The sequence below is a fragment of the Plectrocnemia conspersa genome, unplaced genomic scaffold (genome assembly GCF_051122295.1).
Source record: "Plectrocnemia conspersa isolate PC_06_02 unplaced genomic scaffold, ASM5112229v1 ptg000012l, whole genome shotgun sequence".
Classification (NCBI taxonomy): Eukaryota; Metazoa; Arthropoda; class Insecta; order Trichoptera; family Polycentropodidae; genus Plectrocnemia; species Plectrocnemia conspersa.
In genome coordinates, this window is record NW_028277176.1 from 20323296 (window position 1) to 20337061 (window position 13766).

A 13766-nucleotide genomic window follows, 5' to 3' on the forward strand; every position below is an offset into this window, starting at 1 on the left:
CCATTGCCAATTATATCCAAATTTTATTCTGATGTTTTCCTAGTTTCACTGACTCTTCTGGTAATTTTGCTTCATGAAATTTCAATAATAAACATTGAAACCAATATTTAATTTCATTGTTTATTGATAAGATGAATAAACCATACATTACATTACTAACTCATAGAATTGTATGTGTAACCGTAATAAAATAGATCGATATAGCCGGTGTTAACACCGGTCAGAGATCGATACAGTACGGACATTCCTAGGTGCTTAGACATCCTAGGCATAATTTATTTTTTACATGATTAGAATACTCTTATTTAGTACATAATATTACGACGTTCCCGTGGTGACTTACACCCACAGGTATACTGCCAATACCGGTGCTGAGTATGTTCAACCCCAGAACCAGTACAGCTGTTTCTACCACAATAGATTTAATATTGTTCAGTAATGAAGCATCTTTTTTTAGATGTATGCAAATAAAAAGAATTAACAAAATATGATTTTGTGGAATAATAACTAACTGTAGATTACCATTTTCGTTGATCACTACATACTATAATAATAAAAATATACATATCAAAAGCTTTTGCCATACATGTACTAAGCAAAATTATTAAAAACTATTAAAAAAAAATAAACATTATTCTTGAAATAAAGAGAAATGTGAGAATTCGTGAAGCTATGATATGAAGAATATTTAAAAGAAAGGTATTATACGTTTTTCTCTGTTTGCATCTTTTTTTATGGATTTCATGTTTAAAATCATATTGATTTTATTAACTATCACTTCAGCCATTAATCTTTCACATTCGAAATCCACAAAATTTAGGTTGGAATTAAGGCCTAAATAACCTAAAAAAAAGAATAGAAGAATATAATTAAGAACAATTATAGAAATTTCAGCAATTAAACAAACCTGCTGTCGAATCCGATTCGCGATTAGAGAGACGACGGTATGAACTTGGGCTTGAATAATGAAGTCTAAATATAACAGCATCAAACTTATCTGATATGACTTCGCATTCTATTATAGAATCAATGTTATACGTGACCGGCTGCATTCGAGACTGAAAATTGTACGTATAAATTAAAATTCTATTACAGTAAATGTCAAATTGTTAAAGTTATTTATGTATATACCTTTTTGGGAGGCAGACTAGCCATCAATGGTTCTATTTCAATTTTTTCTCCAGATATTCCCAGAAGAACTTTTCTATTTGGTCGTTTAAAATTAACGAGCTCCACTCGATACGATCGATAGCCTGGCGCTACCATTGATAATTCATGATTCTTCATGCTATCAAGAACGGAATCATTTCTACTCGGAGTCAAATGCGTCCAATTTGTACCTGAATTGCAAAATAAATATAAATAAGAATAAAATTACATTCTAGATTATTAAAATATTTATTGTAACCTCTTTTTTCTGTCTCAAAATGTATTGGAGCAATATTAATTACATGTCTAGGTTCGTTATTCCTGAAAGTATCATTTTTAACAGGCATTTTCCTCAGATCTTCAAAAGTCAGCAAGGGTTTATGTGTATTATACGATCGGTTATTTTGTTCATGTCTCGTTCTCTTGTTCTGATCGAAATTGGTCGATGTCAATCTTACTTCATTGCTAGAAGTCGACGGTTCCTCTTGTATGTTGGTATCGAAATCTTGCCATCGGTCGTCTACGTCAAAACGTGTCAGTTTTTTATCATTACTAGAAGTTGACGATCTCCATTTTTCGTTGGCATTGAGAGTGTCCGATTGCCATTCTTTGTCGTTAGTAAACTTTGTCTGGTGTTGTCTTCCGTCGCTATTAGAAGTCATCGGTCTCCATGTGTCGCTGCTATTAGCCATCTGGTGTCCTCCACTGTTAACGAAGCTTTTCGGTGCTTGTATTTCATCATTCTCGAAAGTTATCGACCTCCAACTCTCTTTAGCGTAGTCCGGTGGTCTGCAAGGTGAAACTTTTTCATCTTCATCGTTGAAATCGTACATTTCCGACATATCCATCGGTTGATCTTCCGATTGAGAGAAGTTGGACCCGTGTCCTGTTGCAGGTTCGCGAGAACTACATCCGGGCTCGTCGAACTTGATAATTTCTGGAGCTAAACCGCCATAACGCTTTTTTACCTTAAAATAAGTCTTCCCATAATTTAAAAATGGGCTAAAATCAATCTTCTCGAGAGCTTCGTTAGCCGCTCTGTCGATGGCAAGGAACAAACTTTGCCCCCTATCGTCTTCTTTTACCTTTAGAACCCTCCATTGTGCGCAGTTTAAATCAGAGTTTTGCCTTTGAAGTCGTTGCATTATGACCTTGGCCGGTTCTTTTTCAACTCCCGGTATCCACACATTTGCCAGGTACCATTCTTGCGTATCCATACATTCCAACCTAGCGCCCGGCCACGGTTGAAGCGTCTTGAGCGTCTCGACCAACCATGTCAAGCTTTCCTTGTCGGCGCACAACACCGACATATAACCGGCATCGAAGTTTGATTTTTTGAATCTCGGATTGGGCCCTCCTTCTGGAATCTTGTCGACCTCCGCGAGGATTGCCTTTTGGAGACTATTTAACTGCTCAATAGTCATGAGGGTCTTATTTTTTATGGACACTCGAATATGGTCCATCTTAGTGTGTTCCTCTTCATATTTCCTTTTGGGCGAAGAATTTCTTCGAACGCCAGAATAGCGGAAGTGGGGGTTTAAGGTTGGTCTTTGACACAGTTTTAGAGCAGTTTTGTAATCGACACCCTTATACGTGAGGAACTTGAACCTTTTTCTCGCTTTCCCAGATAACTGGGGACGCGTTCGACTCTGAGAGTAATCTAGATTTGACACCTTAACCCGGTGTAATGAATTTTTACTGTCCATATTACCGGTTTCATCGAATTCCGTCTTGAATTCGTTCGACATTTTAACAAAAAGAATCGAACTCCGTCATAAACGTCGGCTGACAGACCGACGCTAGGTGTTGCCAGTAAGCTAATTGACCTATAAAAGAAGGCTTCCCACACCTAAATATTAATAGCTTATTTAAAAACATGAATATATAAAATTGTACATTTACATAAGTTGGGAAATAGCTTATACTTAACATTTAAGTTTCATTTTGTATCTATAGCACATGTGAATAAAAATACTGCAAGTAAAGAAAATAAACGTTGTCCACATTTTTGGAGCTTGCTGTATTAGTGTAGCTTAGTGCTGCCATACGTCCCGGTACACCGGGACATGTCCCGGTTTGGAGGTTTGTGTCCCAGTGTCCCTGTCCAAGAATCATTTGTCCCGGTCGATTTAAAATTTACGCATATTAAAAAAATATTTTCCGATTATATTGTACATACATAAATATAATTATATATAAAAGATTTGGGATCAAATTTGAATATATTTTTTTAAACATGTAAGTTAATATTAACGAAATGTTCCCGAGTAAGTGTAGTGACATATGACTGTCAAAATACAGTCGGATGTTTTCATAGAAAAATATTCACAAACAAATTGAGTTTCCGCCACGTTGCGATTTAAAATTGTCTTCAAATTGTTTTTGTTTATTTTTTTTAAATTGTGCAATTTTTAATAATAAAGGTATGATTGTCGATAAAAGTTTTTTTGGGAAGATAAAAGAGAGCCGGATTGTCACCGGCCGTGCTCACTACAACTGTTCGGCGCCGGGTACCGGGTTGAGTATGGTGTATGGAATTGTACTGAAACTCATATACTGAAACACGAATCGGGCCGGCAGTCAGCCACTGACAGATTGTGGTATCTTGTAATACAAAAATGAAATATATTCCTCGTGTTTAGGCAATAGCGGAAGAAATAGACCTCGAAATTTTAATTATATTAGTAGATCAATACATCAAATTTGAATTGTTGTTATATATTTGTTGATCCAGTTTGTATTATTTAATTTTGATATTTTATAATTTTTTGTTATGTTTATTATATTTAAGTATTGTTATATTTATGTATATATACGTTTTTTTTGTTTTGTAAATTTAAAATTTGTTTTCGACCACCGAGGCGCATTGGGGTAACCTGTTAGGCCACGATGGTCTTAATTTAATCTAAAAAAAAATTAAAAAAAAATAATGAGAATTAAAATTTGACGATTCGTGAACTGATTATTGTGTTGATAAACTATTAAGTTAAATATTTATAAGCTTTTACGGGTTTTTATCGGGAATTGTTTCCCACGAGCATTTCGTTCTCAACTTTCGAGGAGTCGAATTCGGTCGAACTAAGAAGGTTTCTAGGGTTTTATTAATAAAATGCATTAACGGAAATGTCGGAACAAAAAACAAACAATTGTATACCTGTTTTTTTTTCTTAGAGTATGAGATACGAAAAACATAAAGAAAACATTGTTTGAATATGGAATATTGCTAACTTCGTTTCAGCCCCTTCGCTACGATGTTTTCAAGTGAAACCTCTGTAGGCGAGTTTTGATTTTCTCGTCATTCTGAGAGCCTTCGTTGGGTAAGTGAGTAAATTCGGTAGGCATGCAGTGTTGTGACCAAGTGTCAACTTCTTTATGCAGATTGTAAGACGAAGTTTAAACGAATGGAAGAGAAGAAAAACTTGGGATGTGATACCATGTGGGTAAATGTTTTTTTGACGGACGGATAGTAACAAATAACAATATTATATACAGATTGGGATGCTGCAGTAATTTGATGAATGATCGGAAAGTGACATAACGATTTTTTTTAGTTTTGTTTGTTCAATTCTTTTGTTGTTCTAACTTTATAGAGGACGTTTGTGAAAATCCGCACAATTTTCATTGGCGAAAAGGTGTCGATAGGTAGCGACGCGATCGAATCGGCCCAAAAACGCCCATTACCGGCCATAGGGCGTCCGGACAAGAAATCGAAAGAAATAGCATCGTATCTTGCGTCTCGCTCGTCGGAGTTCGATCAGTGCGCGCGAGCGAGACGCGACCGGCGGCGCCGCCATCTCGGGACGCTGGGACTTCTCATCGACGTCCGCCGTCCGCATCGAAACCCTTAGCCCCGGAACTCCGAAGCCCCGAAGTCAGGTCAGTGGCCGCTCGCCGAATCGCGTCGGCCATGTTTGTTATCGGCGTCGCAACGAACTACTTTTGTACGATGCGCCCGGTCGAGAGTCGTTCACCTGTGCCGATGCTTTATTTTCACAGGAACATATTTTTTCATAATTGCAAACTTACAGGACCCTACAAATGATGTTTATTAAACATTTTTTTGTTATGGCGTCCATTTTCACGGTATTTAATTTAACATTTTAATACTCTTTTACCTGAGACTGATAATATAAAACACAAATAACTTATATAATTTAATAACAAATGTGTGATGTAATTTATAAAACAACTTTCTGCGACAAGTTGAAGAGCTGCGCTGGATGACCAAAATGATTGGCCTTGGCTCGGTGAAAGTCTCTGACATCTCGAACCCCCCATTTTGCTTTTTTGTTTCCTTCATTAGTAAGAAGCAAATGACATGAAAATAAGTCTAAAGCACCTGTGATATCATCATTTATTGAAATAAGTCAAATATAACATAGATATCTGCTGTAAAGCTTTCGCAGCTGCTTCACTGCCCACAGTCGGAAGAGCACTCCTGCTCCTCATAATTTATTTTTATTTGACTAATATGGAAAAATTTCATTGATGATTCAAAATAATCATCTCAAATCATAACTTCTAACATGTAATAATAATTTTGGCCAACATATGTTATACATGTATTTCGCAAGCGATTCAATATATCAGCTTATCCAACTAGTCTGCGTTTTTTTTACATTTATTTTCAGTGTTTGTTAACAGTAGTCGTATCAATGATGCCATTTAGTAATGGGATATTTTTTGTTTCGATATTTTCAACCTTAAATCAACAATGGCAGTGGAGATAAAATAATCTCAGTTAATCTATATTATGCTCTATGAGTTTCAACCCGGTCATAATGCGACAATAGAAGTTAAAAACATCTGTAATGCAATAGGCAGGGATGCCATGAAATTTAGAAAGTCAAATGTTCTAAAAATTTTGACAATAAATCCTTAGGAATTGTTAGTGAGGATATTAGGGCTGTCATCAAAGCAGGTCCGAGATTAACGATACAGAAGCTAGCACAAAAGCTCAATGTGTGTCGCCTACATCAATTCACGGACATTTAAGAAGTTAGGAAAGGTGTTAATTTCCAGAATATGGATATCTCATAAATTGTCTGGGAAAAACCTCACACAGCGAATTTCAATATGCTGATATTAATGATTCTAGGACAGAAACATTTATTTTTGAGTCGAATTGTTACTTAATATGAGAAGTGAGAAACCAAAAAAGCAGTGGTTGGACGCCTACAAACCTCCAGTTTCAACCCCTATAAGATAATGTTATACATTTGGTGTGATATGAACGGCATAATTCATTGAGTTATTGAATTATAGGCTGACAATTACGAAAGACACATGTGTGAAAGTATTACACATTTTAACCCTTTTGTCGGCAAACCACTTAAAAGCATTTTTGCGCAATTTAAATGTCATTAAAAAAAACATAAATTTGGTTTTTTTTTATGTTATATTAGTCATTCTTTATGTAATATTTTAAAAATTATATAGTACGTTTAAATTCCATTAAGTTGAAAAACATATTATTTATCATAAAAAAGATCATAGATAAATTGAAAAATATAAAAGAAAACATTATTTCATGATCAAAAACCTCTTTATTTTATTCAATTATATTCACTTAACATCTATAAAGTTCGAAAATATAAATGGTCTTTAATAATTATCAACAATTAAATGGTTTAATTTATTTTATTAATTTATTCAGCTTAATTGCTAATTTTTATAGATTCTAATTTATAGATTTAAAAGTAAAAAAATATATTCGTCATTTCCACTATCAACATTTTCGGTTTGCTTTTTTTTATATTTATTCGACTTTTTTGGGTTAAAATTTTTTTTTAAATGACCTAGAACACGAAGATGTGTAAACTTGATCAATCGATATTTCAAACTGACACATAAATGGTCCTCGAGTGCGAAATCCTATAAATTCCCATGTTTATATTGTTTATGACTCCGATTCAAAGTAAGCAAACTAAAAATGAATGAACCTTAGTAATAACAAACATTTTTATTACCTGAAAAAATTCGTCATTGATAAAATTAACACCACTCGTTAAAAGATAAACACATTCATTTCCACAGTAATTATTAACTTTTTGTTATTGATTATTACGAATTATTATTTTTTATGTAAAATACAAAAGAAATTGAATGACTTAAACAATAAATAACTTTAATTATACTACTGAACTATCTTATATGAAATTTCATCGCAGCGGAAACTTCCGAACGCAACGAATAAAACCATGCCCCCATAGCTGCACCTTAAAAACGCAAAGACTTTCGGAACAATCTGATAATTATTGAAAAATTGTTTCACTGCTGGATCTTCAATTTTTCCAACAGGATGTTGACTGAAACACATTTTAATGTTAAATTCATTCGGACTTACGGTCGTTTCTCCAATCACTGTTAATCATATCGAGCAATTTGTTACATTTTTGGATTTCTGGAGTACTATTTTATAGTCTAATTTTAGTTTCTCAAAATGAGCTCGCATTGTTTACCCCTTTTGACTTTGCATAGAATGCTTTCTTAAGCAGTTCTTTATTTAATTTTAGTTTACTATAAAATCTCCCGTTAAATCTTCACCATGGATGACCCTAATAGAATGATGGGTCACGGCGGCCTGATGGGCCCTCAAGCTTATGGACTTCCGCAAGGCGACGGCGCCGCGACCGGCGAGAGCGACGCCAGGAAGCAAGACATCGGAGAGATCCTCCAACAGATCATGAACATCACCGATCAGAGCTTAGACGAAGCGCAAGCCAGGAAGCACACTCTCAACTGTCACCGAATGAAACCGGCTCTGTTTTCAGTATTATGCGAAATCAAAGAAAAGACTGGTATATATTATTTTATATACTCTTTAATACGTTCAGATTTGGGTTTATCGATTCTTTGATGTTACAGTTCTGTCGCTGAGAAACACTCAAGAGGAAGAGCCCCCAGATCCACAGCTGATGAGACTCGATAACATGCTGATCGCCGAAGGAGTGGCCGGTCCGGAGAAGGGAGGAGGTGCGGGAGCGGCGGCGTCTGCCTCAGCTGCTGCCCAGGCAGACTGGGGTGAGTGTACGTTCACAACTCATACATGAAATATCTAAAAAAATCATAATTTTTTTATATATTTCATGTACTGTTTCCAAAAAGAATTTTTATATAATATAATCGATATCATTCTTATATAATAAAAGTTTTTCATGAGTGAATGTATATTCTTGTTGAATTAATTTTCGTGTAGTCCGACAGAATGTTGTGTGATGGTGAATGTTTCCAGGTGGTACGGGTCAAGCGGACAACGCCATCGAGCATTCAGATTATCGCGCAAAACTGGCACAAATTCGACAGATTTACCACCAAGAACTTGAAAAGTATGAGAACGCATGCAACGAGTTCACCACTCACGTTATGAACTTGCTCAGAGAACAGAGTCGCACGAGACCGATCACTCCAAAGGTAAATTTATTAATATTCATTTTCAAGAAATTTATGACTCCTTTGTCAGTAGCCTCTTCCATTCTAAACATTACCGATAAATTAATTTTCAACTATTCTTATTTTAGGAAATCGAGCGTATGGTTCAAATCATACACAAAAAGTTTAGCTCTATTCAGATGCAGTTGAAACAATCGACGTGTGAAGCTGTGATGATTTTGCGGTCGAGGTAGGTGTAATGAATTTATATATGTTTAATGATATATTAAAACTAAACCTTGTATTTCATTTTTAGGTTCTTAGACGCCCGTCGCAAGAGACGCAACTTTAGCAAGCAAGCGTCTGAGATTCTCAATGAATATTTTTATTCACACCTCTCTAATCCTTATCCTTCCGAAGAGGCGAAAGAGGAGCTCGCACGAAAATGTGGCATTACCGTGTCACAGGTAAATAAATTTGTGAAAAATATCAAGTAGTGTTAACATTGAATTCTTAATAACGTTTTTTTATCTCTATCAAATTGCTTAGGTATCCAATTGGTTCGGCAACAAACGTATTCGTTACAAGAAAAACATCGGCAAGGCCCAGGAGGAGGCTAATCTTTATGCCGCCAAGAAGGCCGCCGGTAATGATGATTTTCATATGTTCGACTAAATGTGAGGACAAATCATTTATCGAATACAATTCATTGACTTCTTCACTATCTTTGCTAATACACAATTTCTTTTTCACAAATATACTAATATATGAAACAAAAATTTTTACGTTAACATAATAGATTTTTTCGATATGAACACACATTTAAAAGAATATGTTGTGTTTGTTTTACAATTAACAGAATTTGTATTTTATTTTATTTTTTCAATTAATAATTGAGCATGATTTATTTTATAAGATTTTATACAGGCTAATTAATTTGAATTGTAATGGTTTCGGTGAGGTTTTACCATAAGTATAACTATTATAAAGTAAAACTATCAAGTTTTATAAAACAAAAAATTATCAATTTTGATGCAAAGATGCTTCTTTCTAAAAATATGTTAAATGCGTAAATAATTAAAAACGATGAGGTTGTTAGAAAGGTTAACGCATGTTGGAGAGAGGCGTTTTATGCATTGAGTAATTAAATTAAAAGGTTATTTGAAATAATAATTTTGCAATAAGTATTTATATGATTTATAATTAATTTAAAAAAATGTACTAGTTACAAATGTGTATAGAGATAGTTTTATTTTATAGGATTGTTAAGGATACATTTGATTGTTGACATTAAAGTGGTGTTGATTTTAATATGGAATGAGGTGACGGTGTTAATTATTTATATTTTTATGAGTTAAAAATTATATACAAAATACAAGCAGTTATTCTCAACTATTAGACGATATACCATTACTATGACCTTCTTATAAACGTTCATGACACACAAAGTCAGTTTATTTTCACATATTTATTATTATTATTATATATCTAATAATCATCCTCGTAAAAGAACAATCCTCGGTTGCTTTTATTAGATATAATAAACTGCTTTGCTATATGTCGCTATTTTTCAATCGTTAAAGATAAGCGCCCAGTAGGACGGGGCGGAGCGCGGCGTGACTTGTCCTTTCTCTCACAACCTAGAGGCCGGCGTGCTGATTACGCGCCGAGTCCCGCCGCGCTACGTCCATAATCGGCGTGGCTACATACATACCGTAATATAGGTAAAAATATACTTTATGCCCCCCTCTAGGCGTTTGTTTCACGAGCGAAAAAAATTATATCAGCATAAAAAAACTGCTTGTATTTTGTTATATTATTTGTGCTTATTTATATAAGGTCAGTCCAAACAACATTTTTTAGAAAAGTTTTTTTTTTCTGAAACTAAATGATAATCGCCCCATGTGTATGCGGTTAACTACATTTTATTTTATTTTTAGACTTATAAGCAGTTACCGATACTGTTATTTTTAAAAAGAACATTTTATATTTCAAATCACATTTTTTACGGTCACCCTCGACATAGGAATCTTTAAAATATTTCATGGAATCAAATGGCAACATGATATTATAAGTACAATATTTGAACAACTTCCGGTTTATTGATTAAAATTAGTTTTACGCATTAATCTTTCTAGATTAAAAGATTTTATATGATTGAGTTAACATGCTAATTGAAAAGAGAGGCGCTTAATCAAAATTATTAAGAAGCACTGATCTAAGGCATTTAAATGTAAATATAAGCTATCTGTATGTATATCCCGGATATATGTATAACAATTCGGAAATATTAATAACAAGTTAAGTTTGAGATGTCAATTTGTATGGTTGTAAAAAGAGCTAATTAATGTTTATAAAAAAAAAAAACATTTAGTATTGGTAAAAACCACCAGAGACAAATTGAAAAAATAAAGGTTGACAATTCAGTACAACTGATAAATTATTATTTAAATTGTCAGCTGAATTAGTAAACATTGTGTCGTATTGTAAGACGGCTATGTTTTCAATTACCCATGCATACAAATATAAAGGCAATTTTTAAGAGATACTTCTTAAAAATATTAAATTAATTTTGTATTCAATAGAATATGTCGAGTCATGTGGTTTTAAATATAATAATCTCTTAAATGAGATAGGGTTGATTTAGTCTCAAATTCGATCTAGTAAAATATGTTTCATATATGTACATACATACATACACCAACCTGATATAAGTACAATCATAATAAATTATAATTTTTAGTATGCAAAGTTCAATTTGTAAAATATATAACGAAAAATGAAGCACATTGTCGAATAGAAAATCTAGTAAATATCTAATCACCCGATCAATGAGTACGTTCGGCTCATTCGTTTTTTTATTATTATGGAGCAAAACTAATTACAGGAGCGTCACCTTATTCTATGGGGCCAGCTTCAGGTACAGCAACACCGATGATGTCACCAGCGCCGCAGGATTCAATGGGATATTCGTTAGGCGGCGGACAGCCGCCGTACGACCCGCCACAATCGTACGATTCCACCATGCCGTACGACCCGATGCATCAGGATCTATCACCTTAAGACCCAATCTCTTGTCACGCAACGCGGCCATCGAGCGGGGGAACGGCCCCGGCGGCATTGTAACAAACGACCCCGCTCTCGGCTCGCTAGCGTAGGTTATTGTTAAATTATTACGATAGCACATTTTTATGGTTTCACACGTTGACGTTTATGTGATTGTTTTAATTATTGACTATTTTTTTAATCTAAATTTTATTAAGTGTGATCCTAATCGCTGCGTGTTTCGAATTCGTTACCTGGAGGACATTGTGCCGTTTTTTGCTCAATCCATCGGCAGCTTCGCATTTTTTTATTTAATGTTTCGATCAATCTACATGTATGTATGTGTAATAATAATTATTTTATAACACCGGTGTCATTTTTAAATATTATGATACACTGAAGGCCTTCTACTTTTAAGACAATGGGCTCGTTACGTGTATATTGTTTCTATTCACTTTTTTCCGTTGGTAATCATTATCGTTTGAACGTTGTAGCCCCGACACAACATTGTGATCGCGAACTATGAGTATACCATTTTTGTAAACGTATAATCGCGTTCCACTTTACAGTTGCGATACGATTTTTCTTGTTGTTACTAGTACGTGGAATTGATTTAGTACTTAATTATAATATAAATAAATAAAAAACACCATAATGAGGTTTTTGATTCAATATTGATAAAATTTGCAATCTAATATATAATTATTATTATACGTATAGGCTAACTGAAGAAGGTGGTCTTTGAATAATAATTAAACAATTTATTTTTCATTACCTATTTGATAAAATTACGCTAGTTTTAGGTGATTATGTGTAAAGTACGAACAGTGCATCTAGTTGAGCGAGTGATTTATATTATATGACAATTGGAATTTGTCTACTTTTTGTCATTCTTCCGACTTGTTGATTTTCTTGTTTAATTTATGTATTCGGAGGTTTAATTTGATTGTAGGTTATTTGGCAAGATTTGCGTCTATATGGAAATATTCTGCCGTGCAATATTATGTATTATTTTTCTTGTGATATCTGAGATTTATGTTTATCGAATTTGAAAATAACGTCAGGATCGACATGCTGTAAATTGAGTCGTATACGGCGTAAAATAAAATACATTTTTCCAATTCTTTCTTGTCGACGCTAATTAAATAACTAGAATAATGTTTTTAGAAAATAAGACGGCTACATAAATGTTTCGAATGATGAAAGCATCTACTGCATCTTTTTTTTTTAATTAATTTTAATTTATTACTCCCGACAGTTTTGGACTCGAAATATTCCAAATTAGGTTTCATTTTAACAAATAGATTTATGTTTTATATATATATGTGGTTTTGACGGTCACGTAGTTTTAGTAATATATTTGTTTTATTGATGAATGTAAAAATTTTGTCATGCATCATTTATGCGTAGTCACAAGGTAAATGAAAATGTATGAAAACGCTTTTTTTGTCTTCGATTTTGTTTTCCTTCGGTTCGATGTAGAATTTAGGCGTACTGCGTAGACCTTAAGATTTCTAAATTGTGAAACAAAATATCTAATATTGTATACGATCATTAATTTAATTAAAAAAATGTAATTGAATAATGAAAAATTTTACGCTCGGTTGTTACATTATTATACGTCAGAAATGTTTTGTGTGTTCTGTAGATGTTGAACTGTGTAACTTGTATACGATGACAAAATTTCTTATCACTCAAGAGATACGATGAATAATAAAAAAGTTTGTGTATTCAGTGTTTGTTTTATTTCATTCAAATTATAGTATAAAAATATTAAATCTATTTACATCTTAATAATAATTATTTGGAGTCCCATTCGTCTGGTTCTCCGTCGGCGTCGGAATTATTCATCATCGTAGTTAGACGGGCGTCGCCTTGATTCATTCTGTCCAACAAAGACTGCAACAGTTTTTTGTTTAGCTTGTCCGTTTGCGTCACTTCGCGGTTGACCATCGGAGGTGGTGCCGAAGAACCGTTACTATCACTTTTGTCAGCTTCGCTGACTTCCGGTGCTGGGGCGTTCGGCATTTTATCGAGAAATATTTTATCAATGCTGAATGCAAAGTGACAGACGCTCGGTGTTGCTATAACAAAAAAATGTTTTATTTTAAGGTGACCAAATATTAAAATATCAAAGAACGCTAAAAAGATATTCAGCGTTGCTTCCGGACTCATAAATAAAAGGTCATCACGGAAATTTT

The 13766-nt window shown here is 33.9% G+C and overlaps 2 protein-coding genes across 16 annotated transcripts; one reads left to right on the top strand and one right to left on the bottom strand.

Annotated features, from left to right (window-relative positions):
• Window positions 1-106: 106 nt before the first annotated feature.
• Window positions 107-2963, bottom strand: LOC148228552 (uncharacterized). The gene is made up of 4 exons (XM_088199259.1): window positions 1409-2963; window positions 1132-1340; window positions 908-1058; window positions 107-843 (listed from the first exon to the last, which is right to left on the bottom strand). Exons 1-4 carry the CDS (start codon window positions 2895-2897, stop codon window positions 689-691), a joined length of 2004 nt encoding a protein of 667 aa, XP_088055385.1. The 5' UTR covers window positions 2898-2963; the 3' UTR covers window positions 107-688.
• A 1879-nt stretch (window positions 2964-4842) lies between these two features.
• exd (PBX homeobox extradenticle) lies at window positions 4843-13299 on the top strand. Of its 15 annotated transcripts, none has more exons than XM_088200069.1 (9): window positions 4843-5025; window positions 7665-7949; window positions 8017-8178; window positions 8384-8562; window positions 8670-8770; window positions 8837-8987; window positions 9070-9166; window positions 10104-10244; window positions 11408-13299. In XM_088200069.1, the coding sequence occupies exons 2-8, from the start codon at window positions 7697-7699 to the stop codon at window positions 10211-10213; spliced, it is 1053 nt and encodes a 350-aa protein (XP_088056195.1). In that variant the 5' UTR covers window positions 4843-5025; window positions 7665-7696; the 3' UTR covers window positions 10214-10244; window positions 11408-13299. The 15 variants fall into 15 exon arrangements, with proteins under 15 accessions (XP_088056195.1, XP_088056196.1, XP_088056199.1 ...); XM_088200070.1 differs by having other exon boundaries at window positions 8017-8172; XM_088200073.1 differs by having other exon boundaries at window positions 8017-8124.
• The last annotated feature ends 467 nt before the right edge of the window (window positions 13300-13766 follow it).